The sequence below is a fragment of the Trichechus manatus genome, unplaced genomic scaffold, assembly GCF_000243295.1.
Source record: "Trichechus manatus latirostris isolate Lorelei unplaced genomic scaffold, TriManLat1.0 scaffold00076, whole genome shotgun sequence".
Taxonomy (NCBI): Eukaryota; Metazoa; Chordata; class Mammalia; order Sirenia; family Trichechidae; genus Trichechus; species Trichechus manatus.
The window spans coordinates 9,450,246-9,474,613 of NW_004444012.1; the positions used below are offsets into that span (position 1 = coordinate 9,450,246).

Consider the following 24,368-nt stretch of genomic DNA (forward strand, 5'->3'; position numbering starts at 1 on the left):
TCCACCTTGCTCCCAAGTGGTTTTCTAAACGAAGGACAAAATGAGCGAGGCAAGGCAACTGCAGGGCTGAGTCAACTGTTCTTGGGCCTGCCTTCATCTCAGCTCAGACTAGACATGACCTCTGGAGTTTGGAAGGCACAGCAGTTCTTCCCGTGGCACTTGTAGTACAATCAGTTGAGGATGCTCCTAATCTTAGGCCATCCCAAACTTTGCCCTACATGTAATAAGTAATAGAGTCCTGTAACATTTCAAATTACAGATTACTAAACTGGATGTTAGACCTAGAAATCCAAACATTTACCAATTTATTCCTACCCAATTAAGAAAAGTGAGAGATGATCTAATGTCAAAACAGGTTTATTGGTTATTTTACACAAAAGAATGTAAAATAAAAAAGGATCCATACAAGCTGCCTTCCCTTCATTCTAAGAAAGTATACCAACTACAGGCAAAAAGAATGGAGTCAAACTTAAAGTTTACATAATGTTGTTGTTGCTAATTTGTCAAGTCAACTCTAACTCATAGTAACCTTACATACTATAAAGAAACTCAGAGCCTCGGTTTGTTAGGAAAATGGACAAAATCTTTGGAAAGTAAATGAAGTAAAAAGAAATTAAAACTGAGTTATTCATGCCTATAATAATAGTATTGTTCATCTATGATATAAGAAGTCATGTTTATTCAATAATTCAAAAATAAAGTTAATATTTTTAAAAGGAATGGTAAAGTTGTCAGGTACCAATTTTTTTTAAACTTATGGCAGAGTTGCTAGGAGTTTTACCAACAACCCTAAACCAACCTAAAATTCAAAAACACAACTCACAAAACAAAATTGAAAAAGTACAGATTCTTCCTGACACTAAACCCAAGATTTTTCCCTTCTTCAAATCCTCCTCTAAACCCAAATTATGAGAAATAATTCACTCAGGCCACTGGGAACATTTCTGCACAGCGACATAATCAGAAATTTTACCTCTTCCATTGTTTAACTGATTCGTTGCCATCCTAATCCAAATCCGAGGAATGTAGGTACAGGCAAGAGGGTCTAATTTTCCCGGAAGCCTGTGACTGAGGCATAACTAAACTTCTGTGAGAAACTTAAGCCCTGAGCCGTAAGCTCCACAGGCAGGCCCTGGTGGCAGGGGAAACGAGCCCTCTTTGGGACCGGAAGAACAAACCGCTTCCCTAAGGCATAAGTAGAGGAGGATTTACCCAGGGATCAGGCTTCTCCAAGGCTGGACAGGGGGGAAGTGCGGAAAGCATAGTTTTTTTTAAAGGATGAAAGGTGTCCCTTGGAGACAATGAAACACCTTGTTTTGCGCATTTTAAATCTTTCTTGTTTTCCACCATCAATAACTGTTCTATCTCCTCTTTCAAAGATAAATTTGTCTGAAACTCATGTTTGGGTATCTTAATGCATTCTTTCTGAGTTATTCTCTGGTCCTCTGACCACCGGGAGCTGGTGCAAGTAAGTTTGTTACTGGCATCTTCACGGGCTTCTGCTTCCTTTAGGGGAGGTAGATGCTGAGGTTTTATTTTAGTTTGTTTATGCATAAATTCTTCTTTCAACAAATTCACACCTTCATGAGATTCACGAGATGTACAGCTTGGAGCTTTATCTACCCTAGAATTTTCACAAAGTAAGAAACCTCTTCCTTTTCCTTCTTTGCCTGCTGTCTTTGTCACTGATTTCTTTGGCTGTAGCACTGTCCTTATTAGAAGTCCCTGTGCGTTCACACTATACTCTTTTGCAGCTCTCTCCCTGCGCTGCTTCTGGAAGTCCTTGAGCTGAAGCAGCTCCTCTGGCAGCTCCATACATGTAGGCTAGAAAAAGAAAATCAAAACAAGTCTACTATAACTAAACTTAATACGGTACTTAAAATCACTTCTATTATAGTTAACGGTATTTGGCAATCGAGGGTCTATTCAAATGTGTTCATATAGCACCCTCTAGTGCCTTCAACTGGTGGCAGAGTGGTTAAGCAGCCGGCTGCTAACCAAAAGGCTGGTGGTTCCAACCCACCAGCCCCTCCACAGGAGAAAGATGTGGCAGTCTGCTTCCATAAAGATTACAACCTTAAGCCTTGGAAACTCTGTGGAGTAGTTCTACTCTGTCCTATAGGGTCAATATGAGTCGGAATCGACCCGATGACAGCAGGTTTGGTTGGTTGGTTTGTTCGTTTTTTTAGAGTAGTACTATTTTTCAAGTTAAAAGGCAGTGAATCCACATAGTTGTGTGTGTGCATGAAGATTATACAGTGAAAAGCAAGTCTCCCTCCCAACCTAGCAACTGTTGCCTGAGCAGGTGCACCCACTAAAAACATTCCCGATGTGGTCTCCCTGAGATAGTTGATGCATATGTGATCACCTATATCCCTTACTAAACGTTTATTTTTTCATTGGATTACACTTTTTAAGTTTTTATTTTCTCCCAACATTCTTAAAGTTATTTTGATAACTCCTTCTAATATTATTTTATACAAATGGTAATATAATATTATACACTCTCCTGCATCTTGACTTCTTTAACTAAAAATTTTGTCTTCGTCAGGAGCAAGGGAGAATGAAGTGAATCAAAGACACAAGGGAAACATTAGTCCAAAGAACTAATCAACTACAACTACCACAGCCTCCACCAGACTGGGTCCAGCACAACTAGATGGTGCCCAGCTACCACCACTGATTGCTTCAACAGAGATAAATATAGAGGGTCCTAGACAGAGCTGGAGAAAAATGTAGAACAAAATTCTAATTCACAAAAAAAGATCAGACTTACTGGCCTGACAGAGACTGGAGAAACCCCAAGAGTATGGCCCCCAGACACCCTTTTAGCTCAGTAATGAAGTCACTCTTGAGGTTCACCCTTCAGCCAAAGATTAGAAATGCCCATAAAACAAAACGAGACTAAAGGGGCACACCAGCCCAGGGGCGAGGAAGAGAAGGCAGGAGGGGACAGGAAAGCTGGTAATAGGGAACCCAAGGTCGAGAAGAGAGAGTGTTGACATGTCATAGAGTTATTAACCAATGTCACAAAACAATATGTGCACTAATTGTTTAATGAGAAGATAGTCTGTTCTGTAAATCTTCATCGAAAGTACAATAATGAGAGATGGCACCAACATGATGCTATAGACAGAAGCACCATGCCTTCCCTCCACAGTAAAGACCCAAAAAACTAAGTAAAACAGAGACAAACATCAATCCTGGAACCCTAAGCATCAAAAGAAGAGATAAAGAATTCAACCAAGCATCGAATGGAATAAGAAACTGATGGAGAACAGAGAGCGAGGACAGTTATGAGCGGAGGTCCCCTATCAGCTAATGCAGAACGGATCCGCCATCTTGGATTCCTGTTGGAGATCAGCAGACAGGGTGTACAGGAAAGCAGATTCACGGAGCTCCCAACAGGAGACAGAGCACCAGGTAACCACTGAGGAACACTTTCCCACCCCCCACCCTGCCTTCCCCTGCTCGACCTTCGCCGCTCCCTGGCTGGCCGATCTGAGGCTTCCCAGTTGGTCGATTCCCAGCTTCCCAGAAGGTTAATTTGCCGCTTCCTGGTGTGCTGATTCCTGGCTTCCCAGCAGGCCATTCACTGCTTCCTGGCAAGTCTATTTCCAGGTTGTCTGCAGACTGATTCCTGGCTTCCCAGTGGGCCGCAACTGCGGCACAGAAGGCTCCAGTTCCATATCGCTATGGTTTGCCCCACCCACACTGGCCAGCTTCTTCACTGCCATTTCTTTGTTGCTGGTATTGCTTTTTTCAGCCTTCTTGGTTTCTTCCCTGCCTCTCACCTCCTCCCCCTCCTTTCTCTCGAACACCTGACTCCGTGTGCCATCTTTATTTCCTCTTGGCAGGCTGTGAAGCACGGCTCAGCTGGGGAACTGCTTCCCCGATCTATGCTGCCAAGTTGTGGGATCCCTGAGGGCTTTTTTTTTTTTTTCTTTTCGTTTGTTTTCTCTTTCTTTTTTCCTTTTTATTTTCCTTCATTTCTTGGTATCTCATCTCTTTCTACTTCTTTTCCTGTCTCCTGAATACCTGGTGCTATGTATCATCTCCACCCCTTCTAGCCAAGCTGTACTGCGTGGCTTGGGAGCCACTTCCTCGGACTGCATGCTGCATTGGTGGGATCCCTTGGGACTTTTTAAAAAAATTTTTAAATTATTTTTTAATTTATTTTTTTTTCCTTTTTGTTTTTCTCCATTTCTCAGTTTCTTGTCTCTCCACTCCAACAGCAAGCTCCCTCAGTACTTTTTGTTGTTGTTGCTCCTGTTTCTCTCTCCTCTCTCTCTTCTTTTCCATACCCCACCTAGCTCCACACATCACAACCTCCTCCTCTCCCTTCCCCTCCCTCCTGCCTGTTTGCACCATGTGCTGATCATTGCACTCCTGAGCAGCACAGGCACGACCTACTGGAACCTGCCCGGCACTGACCACCGGCTCATCTTGTTGGCCCAAGTACATGTAACAACCCATCCCAGCCCCTCCCCTTCAGTTGGACCTTCCCTGCTGCACCATACCTGAGCGATTGGCCCTGCCCATGGGACAAGTAGGTGAAAAATATTGTGTCTACAGACGATCAAACAACAAAGAATGCACAGCCCGCCTGCTCAGACATAACCAAATAAAACAAAAAATCAGGACAAAACAGACAAATCTGCAATCAATAAATGACGAAAATAACTACTGAATGTCCCAAAGACAACAAACAATATCAAAACATATAAAAAAAACAGGACAGGATGGTTCCAGTAGGTGTCCAAAATGAAATACCAGATGACTTTCTGGTAGAAGAAAAGGCACTAGAACTACCTGATAGGGAATTCAAATCTCTAATATTCAGAGCCATCCAAGAGATGAAGCAAAAAGCAGAGAAACATGAGGAAAAAACAGACAAATTCATGGAAAATACATATAAAACATGGAAGAATTCAGGAAAATAATACAGGAACAAAATGTAAAAATAAATTCACAACTAGAAATCATACAAAAACAATAATTATAAATCCAAAAGATAAACAACAAGATTTCAGAAATGGATAGTGTCACAGAAGGGCTGAGGAATAGGTTTGAAACAATGGAAGACAAGATTAGTGAAATTGAAGACAAACACTTGGATACAACTTTGAGGAAAAATCAGAAAAAAGAACAAAGAAAAATGAAGAAACCCTGAGAATTATGTGGGATACAATCAAAAGCAAAACTTTGCAAGTGATTGGAGTTCCAGAACAGGGGGGAGAAAATGGAAAACACAGAGAGGTTCACTGAAGACCTGGTGACAGAAACCTTCCCTAACATCATGAAAGATGAAAAGCTGACCATCCAAGAAGCTCAACGAACCCCACATAGGATAGACCCCAAAAGAAAACCACCAAGGCATATCATAATCACAACCGCTAAAATCAAAGACAAAGAAAGAATCCTGAGAGCAGCTTGAGAAAAACAAAAAGTCACTTACAGAGTGGAAACAATAACACTAAACTCTGATGACTCGGCAGAAACCATGCAAGCAAGAAGGCAATGAGATGACATACATAAAACCTTGAAAGAAAAAATTGCCAACCAAGAATAATACATCCTGCAAAACTCTCATTCAAATATAATGGTGAAATTAGGACATTTCCAGATAAACAGAAATTAAGGGAATATGTAAAAACCAAACCAAACCTACAAGAATTATTAAAGGGAGTCCTTCAGTTTGAGAACAAACAACATCAGACAACAGCCTGAATCTAGGACACAAGATCACACTAGCCAGATACCAACCTAGGAAATGAACTCTCAAGGACTATTCAAAACCAAAATATCTACAACAGGGAACCAGAGAGGTTAATCTGCAAATGACAACAATGTCAGAACAATAAAAGAGGGTATAAACAGTGTAGCGATACCAAGTAATAATATACTGGTCCAAACTTAGGAAGATAAGGGTAAATTTCAAAGTAACCACAAAGAAAGTTAACAAAACCACTCATCAAAATAAAGAAGAAAAACATAAAGTCTCAGTAAAAACAAAATCTACAAAAACAAAATGAATGAAAAAAAAATCCACAAACAAAGGCATTCAGCACAGGAGAGTAAGAGGAACAAAGAAATCATCAGCACCACAAAAAAAAAGCACTACAAAATGAGAACAACAAACTCACACCTATCAATAATTAAACTGAACAAAAATGGCCTAAATGCACCCATAAAGAGATGGAGAGTGACAGAATCGATAAAAAAAACATGATCCATCAATATGCTGTCTACAGGAGACACATCTTAGAAACAAAGACATAAATTTATTAAGAATCAAAGGATGGGAAAAATATATTAAGTAAGCATCCACCAAAAAAGAGCAGGACTGGCAATACTAATCTCAAATAAAATAGACTTTAAAACAAAATCCATCATAAAAGACAAAGAAGGGCACTATATCATGATGAAAGGGATGATCCAGCATGAAGACATAACCATAATAAATATCTACACACCCAATGACAAGGCTCCAGAATACATAAACTTTAACAGCACTGAAAAGAGAAATTGACAATTCCACTATAACAGTAGGAGACTTCAACACACCACTCTTGGTAAAATGCAGAACATCTAGAAAGAAACTCAACAAAGATACAGAAGATCTAAAGGACACAATCAGCCAACTTGAACTCATAGACATATATAGAACACTCCACCCAACAGCTGCAAAGTACACATTCTTTTTGCAATGCACATGGAATGTTCTCCAGAATAGACCACATACTAGGCCACAAAGCAACCCTCAACAAAATCCAAAACACTGAGATAATATAAAGTATCTTCTCTGATCACAATGCCATCAAAGTAGAAATTAACAACAAGAAGAGCAAGGGAAAAGAAATTACATGGAAACTAAATAACACCCTGCTTAAAAACCACTGGGTAATAGAAGAAATCAAAGATGGAATCAAAAAATTCCTAAAATCAAATGAGAACGAAAACATATCATACCAAAACCTTTGGGACATAGCAAAGGTAGTGCTCAGAGGTCACTTTATAGCAACAGATGCACACATCAAAAAAGACGAAAGGGACAAAATCCAAACATTAGCTACAACTCAAACAAATAGAAAGAGAACAGCAAGAGAAGCCTACAGCCACCAGAAGAAAGGAAATAATAAAGATCAGAGCAGAAATAAATGAAATAGAGAATAGAAAAACAATAGAATCAACAAAACCAAAAGTCGGTTCTTTGAAAAGATCAACAAAATTAAGAAAGCACTAGCCAACTTGACAGAAGAAAAACAAAAGAGGATGCAAATAACCTAAATAAGGAATGAAATGGGGGACATTACAACAGACCCAACTGAAATAAAAAAGGATCATAACAGAGTATTATGAAAAATTCTACTCCAACAAATTTGAAAATCTAGAGGAAATGGACTAATTTCTAGAAACACACTACCTACTCAAACTATCACAAATTGATGTTGAAAATCTGAACAGACCCATAACAAGAGAAGAGATTGAAACAGTAATTAAAAAAACTCCCAATAAAAAAAAGCCCTGGCCCAATGGCTTCACTGAAGAATTCTACCAAACATTCAGAGAAGAGCCTACACCAGCACTAAAACTATTTCAGAACATAGAAAAGGAAGGAATACTTCCAAATTCATGGTATGAAACCAGCATAACCCTGATACCAAAACCAGGCAAAGATACCACAAAAAAAGAAAATTATAGGCCAATATCTCTCACGAATATAGATGCAAAAATTCTGAACAAAACTCTAGCCAATAGAATTCAGCATCATATCAAAAAATAATACACCACAATGAATTAGGATTCATACCAGGTATGCAGGGATGGTTCAACATTAGAATATCAATCAACATAATGCACCACATAAATAAAAGAATCACGTGATCATCTCAATTGACGCAGAAAAGACAAAGTACAACACCCATTCCTGATAAAAATTCTCAATAAAATAGGTATAGAAGGGAAATTCCTTGACATAATAAAGGGCATCTATAAAAAACCAACAGCCAACATCATTCTTAATGGAGAGAAGCCGAAAACATTCCCCTTGAGAACAGGAACAAGACAAGGATGTCCTTTATCACCACTCCTATTTACCATCATGCTGGAAGTACTCGCTAGAGCAATAAAGCAAGAAAAAGAAATAAAGGGCATCCAAACTAGTAATGAAGAAGTAAAACTGTCCCTATTTGCAGATGATATGATACTATATATAGAAAACCTAAAAGACTCCACGAGAAAATTACTGGAACTAATAGAAAGATTCAGCAGTGTAGCAGGATACAAGATAAACATACAAAAACCAGTTGGATTCCTATCTACCAACAAAGAGAACGATGAAAAGGACATCAGAAAAACAATACCATTTATAATAGATCCTAAAAAAGTAAAATACTTAGGAATAAATCTCACCAGGGATATAAAAGACCTATATAAAGAAAATTACAAAACTCTACTGCAAGAAACCAAAAGAAAGCTACATAAATGGAAAAACATACCATGCTGATGGATAGGTAGACTCAACATTGTGAAAATGACAATTCTACCCAAAGCAACCTACAAATACAATGCAATCCTATGCAAATACCAACAGTATTCTTTAAAGAGATGGAAAAAACAATAATTAACTTTACACAGAAAGGGAAGAGGCCTTGGATAAGTAAAGCATCATTGAAGAAGAAGAATAAAGCAGGAGGACTTGACCTCAGAACCTACTATACAGCTATGGTAGTCAAAACAGCCAGGTACTGGTACAACGACAGATACATTGACCAATGGAAAAGAATTGAGAACCCAGATGTAAATCCATCCACCTACGGTCACCTGATCTTCAACAAGGGCTCAAAGTCCATCAAATGGGGAAAAGACATTCTTTTTAACAAATGGTGCTGGCAAAACTGGATGTCCATCTGCAAAAAAATGAAACAGAAACCATACCTCACATACACAAAAACTAATTCAAAATGGATCCAAGACCTAAATATAAAACCAAAAACTATAATGATCATAGAAGAAAAAAATAGGATCAACACTAGAGACCCTAATACATGGCATTAACAGGATACAAACCATAACTAACAACATATAAACTCCAGAGGATAAGCTAGATAACCAGGATCCTCTAAAAATTAAACACATATGTGCATCAAAAGATTTTACTGAAGAGTAAAAAGAGAACCTACAGACTGGGAAAAAAAATTTGGCTATTGCAAATCCGACAAAGGTCTAATCTCTAAAATCTACAAGATACTGCGAAACCTCAACAACAAAAAGACAAATAACCCAATTAAAAAAAGGGCAAAGGATATAACAGATACTTCACCAAAGAAGACATTCAAGCAGCTAACAGACAAATGAGGAAGTGCTCATGATCACTAGCCATTAGACAAACACAAATCAAAACCACAATGAGATACCATCTCACCCTGGCATTACTGACATGAATAAAAAAAAACTGGAAATAACAAATATTGGAGAAGCTGTGGGGAGATTGGAACTCTTATGCACTGCTTGTGGGAATGCAAAATGGTAAAACCATTTTGGAAAACGATATGCTGCTTCCTTAGAAAGCTAGAAACAGAAATACCATATGATCCAGCAATCCCACTCCTAGGAATATATCCTAGAGAAATAAGAGCCATCACACAAATAGACATAAGCACACCTATGTTCATTGAAGCATTGTTCACAATAGCAAAATGATGGAAACAACCTAGATGCCCATCAACAGATGAATGGATAAACAAACTATAGTACATACACACAATGGAATACTACGCAACGATAAAGAACAATGATGAATCTGTGAAGCATCTCACAACACGGATGAATCTGGAGGGCATTATGCTGAGTGAAATAAGTCAATCACAAAAAGACAACTATTCTATGAGACTACTACTATAAAAACTCATGAAAAGGTTTACACACAAAAAGAAACAATCTTTGATGGTTATGATGGAGGGGAGGGGTGGGGGAGAAATACTAAATAGACAATAGATAAGTGGTAACTTTGGTGAAGGGTAAGACAGTACACAATACTGGGGAAGCCAGCACAACTTGTTCAGGGTAAGGTCATGGAAGATCCATGGACAAATCCAAGTTCTCTTAGAGACCGAATTACTGGGCTGAGGACTATGGGGACCATGGTCTCAGGGAACATCTACCTCAATTGGCATAACATAGTTTATAAAGAAAATGTTCTACATTCTACTTTGGTGAGTAGCATCTGGGGTCTAAAAAAGCCTGTGAGTGGCCATCTAAGATACTCCACTGGTCTCACCCTTTCAGGAGCAAGGGAAAATGAAGAAGACTAAAGACACAAGGGAAAGATTAGTTCAAAGGACTAATAGACCACAACTACCACGGACTCTACCAGACTGAGGCCCGTGCAACTAGATGGTGCCTGACTACCACCACTAATTGCTCTGACAGGAATTACAATAGAAGGTCTTGGACAGAATTGGAGAGAAATGTAGAACAAAATTCTAACTCACAAAAAAAGACAAGACTTACTGGCCTGACAGAGACTGGAGAAACCCCGAGAGTATGGCCCCTGGACACCCTTTTAGCTCAGTAACGAAGTCACTCCTGAGGTGCACCCTTCAGCCAAAGATTAAACAGGCCCATAAAATAAAATGAGACTAAAGGGGCACACCAGCCCAGGGGCAAGGACTAGACAGCAGGAGGGACAGGAATGCTGGTAATAGGGAACCCAAGGTTGAGAAAGGAGAGCACTGACATGTCATAGGGTTGTTAACCAATGTCATAAAACAATATGTGTACTAACTTCAATGAGAAGCTAGTTTGTTCTGTAAACCTTCATCTAAAGTTCAATAAAAAAAAAAAAGTTATAAAAAAAATAAAGTACAATAATTTTTTTTAAAAAAGGAAAATAAATAAAAATTTTGTCTTGGAGATTTACCAATACTGGCAGTTTTAAAGAGCCGTATGGATGTATCATAATTTATGTAACCAAACTCTTCTTGGTGGGTATTCAGGTTGTTTCCAGTCTTTGGTCATTACATACATATTATGATAAGGAATTTATTAAGGAAATGTCCTCTTGTTACATGAGGCAAATAATTTTTCCCCATTTGTTTGCCTTTTGACTTTGTTCACAATATGTTTACCATACGAAAGTTTTAAAGTCAAATTTATTAATATTCTCTTTATATGGGTTCTGAATTGTGTTGAACAGAAAAGCTTTCCCTACTGTGATAAATTTATTTTTGATTCTACATTTCTTTTTCTAATAATTTTATGGTTCAATTTCTTACATAAATACTGGATCCATCCAAAGTTTATTTTAGTGTAATGAAAGAGACAGGAATCCAACTCTGATTCTCCACCCCAACAATTATTAGTCAACTGCCTAGGACTATCTACTGAATAATTATCTTTTTTCCATTGATCAGAAATGCTACCTATATCATAACCATATTGGCAGATACATACTGGGTCTATTTCTGGGTTCTCTATTCTGTTTCATTGATCTGTCTATTCACGTACCAATCCCAAACTGTTTTACTTATTGTATTCTTATGTTTTAATATCTGCCAGGACTTGTCCTCCCTCAATATAATTTTTTCTAAAATTTCTTGACTATTCTTGCGTGCTTTTTAAAATCTCTGTAAAGTCTATAATTACAGCTTGCCAAAATAATTACTAGTGTTAATATTTTTATCAAAATAGAATTAAATTCACAGATTAATTTAGGGATAACTGGTAACTAAAATCTTTAGTGTTCCCACTCATCTATTTAAGTCTTCTTTTATGCCCTTCGGTAATATTTTGAAGTTTTCCTCACCTACATATTGCACATTTCTTGATAAATTTATTTCTAGGTAACCTATCCTATTTGTTACAATAGTAAATGAGATCTTTTCTCCTGTTATATTTCCTAACTACTCGTATGGGTATAGAATATTAATTTTTACATGTTTCATTTTTATCCTGTTGCCTTACATTGTCTTTTTGTTTGTGGTAGTTTTTTCAGTTGATTTTCTTCAGTTTTCCAGTTGTACTATCTGCAAGTCATAGAATTCTGGCCCTTCCTTTTCAGTTTTTATAGCTCATATCTTTTTGTTTAACTGCATTGCCTAATAGCTTCAGAAAAATGTTAAAACAGTGGTCATTTCTGTATTATCCTGGTATTAATGGGAATGCTTCCAGTGTTCCCAAATAAGCATTATTCAGTCTTCTTGCTTGAGGTATATGTGTTATGTTAGAGAAGTATCCACTATCCCAACTTTAATCAGGAATGTTTACTGAATATTATGAAATGCTTTTTTCAGCATTTATAAAGATAATCATAGACTTTTTTGGAACTACTAAAACAGAGAATTTCCTAATATTGAACCACGGTTGCAACTAGAATCCAGTAACACATTAAAAAACAAACACATGTAAGTGAAATTCATACCAAAAATGCTAATATTTTACTTAGCATTTTGTATCAATATTCATAAGTGAGAATAGTCTATAGCAGCAGCCAGCAATTTTTTCCTGTAAAGGGCCAAATAGTAAACATTTTAGGTTTTGGCCTCCAAGAAGATGAAACACTTAGGAATAAATATAATCAGAAACGTAAAGAACCTATACAATGAAAATTACAAGACACTGCTGCAAGAAACCAGAAGAGACCTGTGTAAGTGGAAAAACATACCTTGTTCATGGACAGGAAGACTCAACATTGTGAAAATGTCAGTTCTACCCAAAACGATCTACACATACAATGCAATCTCGATCCAAATCCCAATGGCATTTTTTAAAGAGATGGAGAAACAAATCACCAACTTCATATGGAAAGGGAAGAGGCCCCGGATAAGTAACGCATTACTCAAGAAGAAGAACAAAGCGGGAGGCCTCACACTACCTGATTTTAGAACCTATTATACTGCCACGGTAGTCAAACAGCCTGGTACTGGTACAACAACAGATACATAGACCAATGGAAGAGAATTGAGAATCCAGACATAAATTCATCCACCTATGAGCAGCTGATATTTGACAAAGGCCCAAAGTCCATTAATTGGGGAAAAGACAGTCTCTTTAACAAATGGTACTGGCGCAACTGGATATCCGCCTGCAAAAAACCGAAACAAGACCCATACCTCACACCATGCACAAAAACTAACTTAAAATGGATCAAAGACCTAAATATAAAATCTAACACAATAAAGATCATGGAAGGAAAAACAGGCACAATGCCAGGAACCCTAATACATGGCGTAAACAGAATACAAACCCTAAGTAACAATGCAGAAACAACAAAGAGAAATTAGATAACTGGGAGCTCCTAAAAATCAAACAATTAAGCTCATCAAAAGACTTCACCAAAAGAATAAAAAGACAACCTACAGACCAGGAAAAAATTTTTGGCTACAACTAATCCGATCAGCGTCTAATCTCTAAAATCTATAAGATACTGCAAAACCTCAACAACAAAAAGACAAATAACCCAATTAAAAAACGGGCAAAGGATATGAACAGGCACTTCACCAAAGAAAACATTCAGGCGGCTAACGGATACATGAGGAAACACTCATGATCATTAGCTATTAGAGAAATGCAAATCAAAAATACAATGAGATACCATCTCACCCCAACAAGGCTAGCATTAATCCAAAAAACACAAAATAATAAATGTTGGAGAGGTTGTGGAGAAACTGGAACACTTATACACTGCTGGTGGGAATGCAAAATGGCACAACCACTTTGGAAACTGATTTGGCGTTTCCTTAAAAAGCTAGAAATAGAAGTAGCATACGATCCAGCAATTCTGCTCCTTGGAATATATCCTAGAGAATTAAGAGCCATCACACGAATAGATACATCCACACCCATGTTCACTGCAGCACTGTTCAAGATAGCAAAAAGATGAAAACAACCTAGGTGCCCATCAGTGGACAAATGGATAAACAAATTATGGTATATTCACACAATGGAATACCATGCAATGATAAAGAAGAACAATGAAGCCATGAAACATAACATTGAGGAATCTGGATGGCATTATGCTGCGTAAATTTAGTCAGCTGTAAAAGGATGAATATTATATTATATGAGACCACTATTATAAGAACACAAGAAAAGGTTTAAACAAAGAAGAAAATATTCCTTGATGGTTACAAGTGTGGGGAGGGAGGGAAAATATTCACTAACTAGACAGTAGACAAGAATTATCTTAGGTGAAGAGAAGGAAAGCACACACTACAGGGGAAGTCAGCACAAATGGACTAAACCAAAAGCTAAGAAGTTTCCTGAATACAACCAAACACTTTGAGGGACAGAGTAGCAGGGGTGGGGGTCTGGGGACCATGCTTTCAGGGGACATCTAGGTCAACTGGCATAACAAAGTTTATTAAGAAATGTTCTGCATCCTACTTCGGTGAGTGGTGTCTGGGATCTTAAAAGCTAGTAAGCAGCCATCTAAGATGCATCAAATGGTCCCAACTCACCTGGAGCAAAGGAGAATGAAGAACACCAAAGATACAAGGAAAGTATTAGTCCACGAGACAGAAAGGGCCACATAAACCAGAGACTTCATCAGCCTGAGACCAGAACTAGATGGTGCCCGGCTACCACCAATGACTGCCCTGATAGGAAACACAACAGAGAGTTCCTGATGGAGCAGGAGAAAAGTGGGGTGCAGAACTCAAATTCTAGTAAAAAGAACAGACTTAATGGTTTGATTGAGACTGTAGGGACCCCGGAAGACAGGGCCCCCAGACTGTCTGTTGGCCCAAAACTAAAACCATTCCCAAGGCCAACTCTCCAGACAAAGATTAGACTGGACTATGGGACGTAAAATGATACTCGTGAAGAGCATGCGTCTTAGCTCAAGTAGATACATGAGACTAAATGGGAAGCTCCTGTCCAAAGGCGAGATGAGAAGGTCAGGAACTGGTTGAACGGACACGGGAAATCCAGGGTGGAAAGGAGGAGTGTGCTGTCACGGTATAGGGAGAGCAACTAGGGTCACATAACAACTTATGTAGAAACTTTTGTATGAGGGACTAACTTGAATTGTAAACTTTTACTTAAAGCACTATATATATACACACATATATATATATATTAGGCTTCATAAGCCACATACAGTTGTTAATTGCCATCGAGGTGGCTCTAACTCATGACAATCTTATGCATAACAGAACGAAACATTGTCCAGTCCTGTGCCATCTTCATGATTTTGGTATGTTTGAGCCCATTGTTGTGACTATTGTGTCAATGTATAACATTGAGGGTTTTCCTCGATTTCACTGACCCTCTACTTTCCCAAACATAATGTCCTTTCCTAGGGATTGGTCTTTCCTGATGATGTGTTCAAAGTAAGCAAGACAAAATTTCACCATCCTCATTTCTAAGGAGGATTCTGGTTTTACCTCTTCTAAGAATGATATGTTCATTCTTTTGGCAGTTCATGGTATATTCAATATTCTTTGTCAACACCACAATCCAAATGCATCAATTCTTCTTTTGTCTTCTTTTTTCATGGTCCTGATTTCCCAAGCATATGAGGCAATTGAAAAAACCATGGCTGGGCTAAGGCACGCCTTTGTCATCAAAGTGTCATCTTTGCTTTTTAGAATTGTAAAGAGGTCTTTTGCAGCAGATTTACCCAATGCAATACATCATTTGATCTCCTGACTACAGCTTCCACAGGGGAGCCCCGGTGGTGTGGTGGTTAAGAGCTTGGCTGCTAACCAAAAAGTTGGCAGTTCAATCCACCAGCTGCTCCTTAGAAACCCTATGGTGCAGTTCTACTCTGTCCTATAGGGCCACTGTGAGTCAGAAATGACTCCACGGCACCTAACAATAACAACAACAACAGCTTCCATGGGCACTGATTATTGATCCAAGTAGAACAAAATCTCTGACAACTTCAATTTCTTCTCCATTTATCATGATGCTGCTTACTGATCAATCTCTTTCTTTTTTTCAACAACAACAAAAAAAACTTTTAAAAATGCAAATGCTGTTCTTAGCTCATGAGCCATACAAAAACAGGCTGTGGACCTGCACTGGCTTCATAAAAATAATGAAATCTTAAATTTATCCATTCTTTGATAAAAATATTTCTTGGAAACGTAACTTCATATTAGTGAAAAGGTGCTCAAGGGGATTGAGTAAGCCCAAGCTGTAGCCTTTCCAGTAATATTTCTCACCAAATTTTGCCCCAAAGTAAAATTTGCCTCAACTGTGAAAAGTGAGTAGCCCTCCATAAGAAATAAGACAGAAGCAGAGATCTTGAAGACACACCCACAAGAGAACTATACCTACCTCCACACCTCCAAGCCGGACTGCAGACCTTTCTCGATAGGTGTTTAAGTACACGTCCACCAGGGTGGTTAGGTCAGACATCATCTCATCTAGGAGTACCAAGCGAAGCGGTAGCAGGTAGGTAGCTTCCAGGGCCAAAATTTTCAACAAAGTAGGTGAAAGAGGTCGTGTGAACCACACTTCTGGGTTTTCCTAGAGACACCAAAACAACTTTTTGTGAGTAGTAAGCAAAATTTTAAATTGTCTATTCAAGTGCTGTTTAATTTAAAATGCTGTCATTTTCTTCAGTTATTAACTTCTACTTTCACACTATAGCTAGCCTTCTGAGAACATCCACACAGATATTCATTGTGTGTGTGTGTCTGTAAGAGACGGAGAGAGACAGACAGACATAGATATCAGGACTTCCTGTTCAAAGTTGAAGGCAGTACATTTGATTATACGACCAATTGTAGCTAATACGGTCACGATCAAAGTTTGCATGCAAGGCTATTACTACTAGTATCTCTTAGTAGCTAAAACAAATCTTCTACGTTACTTTGGGAGAAGCAACTGGGATGATTTGGGCTTTATCCCCTTAATCCAAGGTCACATGAAAATTCCTCCTTGTCCCAACCTGAAAATTTATTTCAGAGTACTTTTTAACTGATAACCAACGAATCTGGATCCTGGCTTTTATCTACTTGAACCACAAACAAATTGTTCCCATTTGGAACAACTACCGTTTTGGCAATGCTCATACTCTTACATGGCAGCTGGTCATTATAATAGGTTGATAATCCTGCTGAGAAAACGTGTGGAAAAGGTAATGTCATATGGGGACTTCCTTTAACACTCACCTGGGTCAGTTTTTGCCTCTCTTCTAGAAAGGACACAAATTTAGGAGCTACTTTCAGGTGTCTGATTAAACTCTCCTGCAAAGTACTGATGCAGTTTGGAAGAAAGCCACCGGTTTCCGTAGAAAATTGAAGGACATCTGCAACCTGTGCGTTAAAAAAAAGACAAACAAGCTAGTCCATAGACTCTACACAGAAAGCTATCATGGCAGAAATAGCATAATTAGATACAGAGAATTTCTTTAAATACCATTTTTCCCAAATAACAGGCAATGCCATCAGGAAATTTAAAGTTATCCCGTCAACTTCTTATTCTTAAAAATTAAAAAAAAGAAAAACATTAGCCAACATTAATGTATCCTCATCTACTTTCTTTTCTATTTCTTTTATTTGCCTACCTTATGGTTATTGTGCTACTCTTCGGTATCTTTGGCAAGAGGGGAAAGGAAGATAAAATTCAAGAATTATTTTGATTACCTATTAGCAACTCCAGTAAAGTTTGGTAAGTGTTTTACGCTGGGTTCTCTAGAGGAGTAAAACCAGTGAAGTGTATAGATAAAAATATATATAGAGAGAGATTTATTTCAAGGAAACGGCTCATGCAGTTGTGCAGGCTGGCAAGTTCCAAAATCTGTGGGTCAGGCATCAGGACAGAGACTTCTCCTGACTCATATGGTTGCAGGGGCTGACGAACCCAAAATTGGCAGGTTAGACAGCAGGCTGCTGGCTCACGGGGCTGCAGAAGCTGGCAAATTCCAAAATCTGCAGGTCAGAAGGCAGGCTGCTGGCTCAAACCCCAAGAACCAGAGGTCAGAGGATGACGAATCAGATGCAGGATTCAGAGAGGGTGAGCTTTGCCAGAACATCCATATATATTGGATGCAGGCCACATCCCCAAGGAAACTCTCCTTTCAACTAACTGCTGCTCACATCAGATCACAAAATGGAAGATTACATAATATCTGCCAAACCAATCATGGCCTAGCCAAGTTGACACATAACCTTAATAATCACAGTCAACCCCTTGCCAACTTGGCACATGTACACATCTCCTTAAACCATACATAATCTCTAAAGTCATACTTGTGCCTAAAGTGATACAACTAACACGCGTACAACCGAAAATACACTAGCCCCGTTTACGTCTTATATTTTATAAGTAACAGAATTAAGGGAGGAAAGAAAACAAAGATATTTGTGTTTTTTTATACATATGTATATGTATGTATGTACGTATGTGTATATATATATATGAGTGTGTGTGTATGTATACATAAAATGCACACATACACATATAACAAAACAAGGAAGAAATACTAAAAACAATTACAGTCCTCGTTTCTGCAACTGGTCACATGGTTGTAGCTGGTATTTAGAACGACCTTCTTCCACCACTCATTCTGTATTGCCTTTGCCCTCAGCAAGCACCTCAGCTGGTTGTGGTTCTTTGCCTTGTGGGGTGACACAAACCTTCATTCCTGAAGGGTCTGGGCCATTAGTAGTCACATTGGAATTGAGTTGGCTGTAGTTGTCCACTGACTTTCATCACAGGGCATGGTAGTACTAAGAGACATCCTAAGGGATCTCCTGTATTCCAGACACACTCTTCTTTACCTCCATTATGTAATAGCAAGCCGATGTCCCCTTGGAAATCAGGATCAATCACACCAGCCAATACAGTAACTCCCTTCTTTGCCTGTTGCAAAGGCATGAGGAGCCCAAAGCGGCTGGGTGGCAGTATTTTTTTTTTTAATTATGCTTTAAGTGAAAGTTTATAATTCAAGTTAGTCTCTCATACAAAAATTTATTCACACATTGCTATGTGACCCTAGCTACTCTCCCTATAATGTGACAACACACTCCTCCTTTCCACCCCAGATTTCCCATGTCCATTCAACCAGATCCTGACTCTCTCCGCTTTCTCATCTTGCTTCCGGACAGGAGCTGCCCATTTAGTCTCATGTATCTACTTGAGCTAAGAAGCACACTCTTCATGAGTATCATTTTATGTCCCATAGTCCAGTCTAATCTTTGTCTGACGAGCTAGCCTAGGGAATGGCTTCAGCTCTGGCCAACAGAGTGTCTGGGGGCTATGTCTTCCGGGGTCCCTCCAGTCTCAGACAAACCATTAAGTCTGGTCTTTTAACTAGAGTTTGAGTTCTGCACCCCACTTTTCTCTTGCTCCGTCAGGGACTCTCTGTTGTGTTCCCTGTCAGGGTGGTCACTGGTGGTAGCCAGGCACCATCTAGTTCTTCTGGTCTCAGGCTGATGGAGCCTCTGCTTTATGTGGCCCTTTCTGTCTCCTGGGCTAATATTTTCCTAGTGTCTCTGGTGTTCTTCATTATCCTTTACTCCAGGTGGGTTGGGACCACTTGATGCATCTTAGATGGTTGCTCACAAGCTTTTAAGACCCCAGACGCCACTCACCAAACTGGGAAGCAGAACATTTTCTTAATAAACTTTGTTTTATGCCAGTTGACCTACAAGTCCCCTGAAAGCATGGTCCCCAGGCCCCCGCCCCTGCTACTCTGTCCCCCAAAGTGTTTGGTTGTATTCAGGAAACTTCCTAGCTTTTGGTTTAGTCCAGTTGTGCTGACTTTCCCCTGTAGTGTGTGTTGTCCTTCCCTTCACCTAAGATAATTCTTCTCTACTATCTAGTTAGTGAATACCCCTCTCTCCCTCCCCACCCTTGTAACCATCAAACAATGTTTTCTTCATTTAAACCTTTTCTTGTGTTCTTAAAATAGTGGTCTCATATAATATTCATCCTTTTACAGCTGACTAAATTCACGTGGCATAATGCCTTCCAGATTCCTCCATGTTATAACATGTTTCACGACTTCATCATTGTTCTTTATTGTTGTGTAGTATTCCATGGTGTGAGTATACCATAATTTGTTTATATATCCATCCGTCGATGAGCACCTAGGTTGTTTCCATTTTTGCTATCATGAACAGTGCTGCAATGAACATGGGTGTGCATATATCTATTCGTGTGATGGCTCTTATTTCTCTAGGATATATTCCAAGGGGCGGGATTGCTGGATTGTATGGTACTTCTATTTCTAGCATTTTGGGAAGCGCCAAATCGATTTCCAAAGTGGCTGTAACATTTTACATTCCCACCAACAGTGTATAAGTGTTCCAGTCTCTACACAACCTCTCCAACATTTATTATTTTGTGTTTTTTGGATTAATGCTAGCCTTGTTGGGGTGAGATGGTATCTCACTGTAGTTTTGATTTACATTTCTCTAATGGCTAATAATCATGAGCATTTCCTTATGTGTCTGTTAGCCACTTGAATGTCTTCTTTGGTGAAGTGCCTGTTCATATCCTTTGCCCATTTTTTAATTGGGTTATTTGTCTTTTTGTTGTTGAGGTTTTGCAGTATCTTGTAGATTTTAGAGATTAGACGCTGATCGGATTAGTTGTAGCCAAAAATTTTTTCCCAGTCTGTAGGTTGTCTTTTTAGTCTTTTGGTAAAGTCTTTTGATGAGCCTAAGTGTTTGATTTTTAGGAGCTCCCAGTTATCTAATTTCTCTTTGGTGTTTCTGCATTGTTACTTAGGGTTTGTATTCTGTTTATGCCACTTATTAGGGCTACGAGCGTTGTCCCTGTTTTTCCTTCCATGATCTTTATCGTTTTAGATTTTATATTTAGGTCTTTGATCCATTTTGAGTTATTTTTTGTGCATGGTGTGAGGTATGGGTCCTGTTTCAGTTTTTTGCAGGAGGATATCCAGTTACACCAGTACCATTTGCTAAAGAGACTGTCTTTTTCCCAAATAACGGACTTTGGGCCTCTGTCAAATATCAGCTGCTCATGGGTAGATGGATTTACATCTGGATTCTCAATTCTTTTCCACTGGTCTATGTATCTGTCGTTGTACCAGTACCAGGCTGTTTTGACTATTGTGGCAGTATAATAGGTTCTAAAATCAGGTAAAGTGAGGCCTCCCACTTTGTTCTTCTTCTTGAGTAATGCTTTACTTATCCAAGGCCTCTTTTCTTTCCATATGAAGTTAGTGATTTTTTCCTCCATCTCCTTAAAAAATGCCGTTGGAGTTTGGATCGGGATTGCATTGTATGTGTAGATTGCTTTAGATAGAATTGACATTTTCACAATGTTGAGTCTTCGTGTCCATGAGAAAAGTATGTTTTTCCACTTATGCAGGTCTCTTTTGGTTTCTTGTACTTTTCTTTATATAGACATTTTACGTCTCTGGTTAGATTTATTCCTAAGTATTTTATCTTCTTGGGGGCTATTGTAAATGGTATTGATTTGGTGATTTCCTCTTCAAAGTTCTCTTTGTTAGTGTAGGAGAATCCAATTACTGAGAGCTTTTATCATGAATGGGTTTCAGACTTTGTCAAATGCCTTTTATGCATTAAATGACAAGATCATGTGGTTCTTGTCTTTTGTTTTATTTACATGATGGATTACATTGATTGTTTTTCTAATGTTGACCCATCCCTGCATACCTGATATAAATCCCACTTGATTATGGTGAATTATTTTTTTGATATGCTGTTGAATTCTATTGGCTAGAATTTTGTTGAGAATTTTTGCGTCAATGTTCATGAGGGATATTGGTCCGTAATTTTCTTTTTTTTGTGGTGTCTTTACTGGTTTTGATATCAGGGTTATGCTGGCTTCATAGGATGAGTTTGAGAATATTCTATATTTTTCTATGCTCTGAAATACCTTTAGTAGTAGTGGTGTTAACTCTTCTCTGAAAGTTCGGTAAAATTCTCCAGTGACACCGTCAGGGCCAGGGCTTTTTTTTATTGGGAGATTTTTTTATTATATTTTTAATCTCTTCTTTTGTTATAGGTTTATTTAGTTGTTCTACCTCTGTTTGTGTTACTTTAGGTAGGTAGTGAGTTTCTGGAAACTTGTCCATTTCATCTAGGTTTTCAAATTTGTTAGAGTACAATTTTTCATAGTATTCTCTTATGATTCTTTTAATTTCAGTTGGGTCTGTTGTGATTATCATCCATCTCATTTCTTATTCGAGTTATTTGCTTCCTCTCCTGTTTTTCTTTTGTGAGTTTGGCCAATGGTTTATTGATTTTGTTGATCTTTTCAAAGAAACAGCTTTTGGTTTTGTTAACTCTTTCATTTGTTTTTCTATTCTCTATTTCATTTAATTCTGCTCTAAGTCTTATTATTTCCTTCCTTCTGGCACCTGCGGGCTTGTTTTGCTGCTCTCTTTCTACTTGTTTGAGTTGTAGGGTTAATGTTTTGACTTTGGCCCTTTCTTCTGTTTGAATGTGTGCATTTATTGCTATAAACTGATCTCCGAGCACTGCTTTTGCTGTGTCCCAAAGGTCTGGTAGGATGTGTTTTCATTCTCATTTGATTCTGTGAATTTCTTTATTCCATCCTTAATTTCTTCAGTAAGCCAGTAGTTTGTGAGCAAGGTGTTGTTCGGTTTCCATGTGTTCAATTTTTTTCCCCTTTTTTTCTCTGTTATTGATTTCTACTTTTATAGCTTTATGGTCAGAAAAGATGTTTTGTAATATTTAAATGCTTTGGATTCTGTTAAGGTTTGTTTTATGGCCTAATATGTGGTCTATTCTGGAGACTGTTCAATGTGTGTTGTAAAAGAAAGCATATTTGGCTGCGGTTGGGTAGAGTGTTCAGTATACATCTATGAGGCCAAGTTGGTCGATTGTGGCATTTAAATCTTCTGTGTCTTTATTGAGCTTCTTTGTGTGTTGAAGACTCCTACTATTATTGTGGAGCTGTCTATCTCTTTTTTCAATGCTGTTAAGAAATTTTTTTATGTATTTTGGAGCCCTGTTCCTTGGGTGCATAAATATTTATTATGGTTATGTCCTCCTGGTGTACTGACCCTTTAATCATTATATAGTGTCCTTCCTTACCCTTTGTGGTGGATTTTACTTTAAAGTCTATTTTGTCAGAGATTAATATTGCCACTCCTGCTCTTTTTTGAGTGTTGTTTGCTTGATTATTTTTTTCCATCTTTTGAGTTTTAGTTTGTTTGTGTCTTTAAGTCTAAGGTGTGTCTCTTGTAAGCAGCATATAGATGGATTGCGTTTTTTTAATCCAGTCTGCCACTCTCTGTCTCTTTATTTGTGCATTTAGTCCATTTACATTCAGCATAATTATTGATAGGTATGAGTTTAGTGCTGTCATTTTGATGTCTTTTGTGTGTTGTTCACAGTTTCTTTGTTCCAATTTTCTGTGCTGAGTCATTTTTCTTTATATATATTTTCATCTTTTTCATTGTTGTTGATTTTGTATTTGCTGAGTATGTTTTTTTTATTTTGATGTGTAGGATTGTTAGTTTCCTTTGTAGTTACCTTAATATTTACCCCTATTTTTCTAAGTTTAATCCACTCTTTCATTTCTTTATATTGCCTTGACTTCCTCTGCATATGAAAGCTCTATGCCTACATTTTTTAGTCCCTGTTTTTTAATGTTTTCGTCTTTCACATATTGACATCTCTGTTTTCCTATTTTCAGTGTTTCAGCTTTGATTTATTTTTGTAACTTCCCTATCTGCGTTGATATCTGGTTGCTCTGTCTTGTGTTCTAGTCTTGGGTTGTTATCTGATGTTACTGATTTTCTAACCAGAGGACTTCCTTTAGTATTTCTTGTAATTTTGGTTTGGTTTTTGCAAATTCCCTAAACTTCTGTTTATCTGGAAATGCCCTAATTTTGCCATCCTATTTGAGAGACAGTTTTGCTGGATATACAATTCTTGGCTGGCAATTATTTTCCTTCAAGGCTTTATATATGTTATCCCATTGCCTTCTTGCCTGCATAGTTTCTACTGAGTAGTCCGAGCTTAGTCTTATTGACTCTTCTTTGTAGATGACTTTTCGTTTATCCCTAGATGCTCTTAAAATTCTCTCTTTATGTGTGGTTTTGGCAAGTTTGATTATTATATGTCTTGGTGACTTTCTTTTGGGATCTACCTTATGTGGGGTTTGATGAGCATCTTGGAGAGATATCATCTCATCTTTCACGATATCAGGGAAGTTTTCTGCCCACAAATCTTCAACAATTCTCTTTGCATTTTCTATTATCCCCCCGTTCTGGTACTCCAATCACTCATAGGTTATTCCTCTTGATAGAGTCCCACATAATTCTTACGGTTTCTTCATTTAAAAAAATTCTTTTATCTGAGTTTTCTTCAAATAAGTTGGTGTCAAGTGCTTTATCTTCAGTCTCACTAATTCTGACTTCCATTGCCTCAATTCTGCTTCTATGA

At 38.2% G+C, this 24,368-nt stretch overlaps 1 protein-coding gene across 1 annotated transcript in view; it reads right to left on the reverse strand.

Moving 5' to 3' along the window:
- Positions 1–1,185: 1,185 nt before the first annotated feature.
- Positions 1,186–24,368, reverse strand: part of EXD1 (exonuclease 3'-5' domain containing 1) — a 53,032-nt gene continuing 29,849 nt past the window's right edge. The window contains exons 9-11 of the mRNA XM_004380645.1: positions 17,127–17,270; positions 16,288–16,479; positions 1,186–1,824 (exon numbers count right to left, since the gene is read on the reverse strand). Coding sequence (XP_004380702.1) covers positions 1,186–1,824; positions 16,288–16,479; positions 17,127–17,270 — 975 coding nt within the window. The remainder of the gene's footprint in view (positions 1,825–16,287; positions 16,480–17,126; positions 17,271–24,368) is intronic.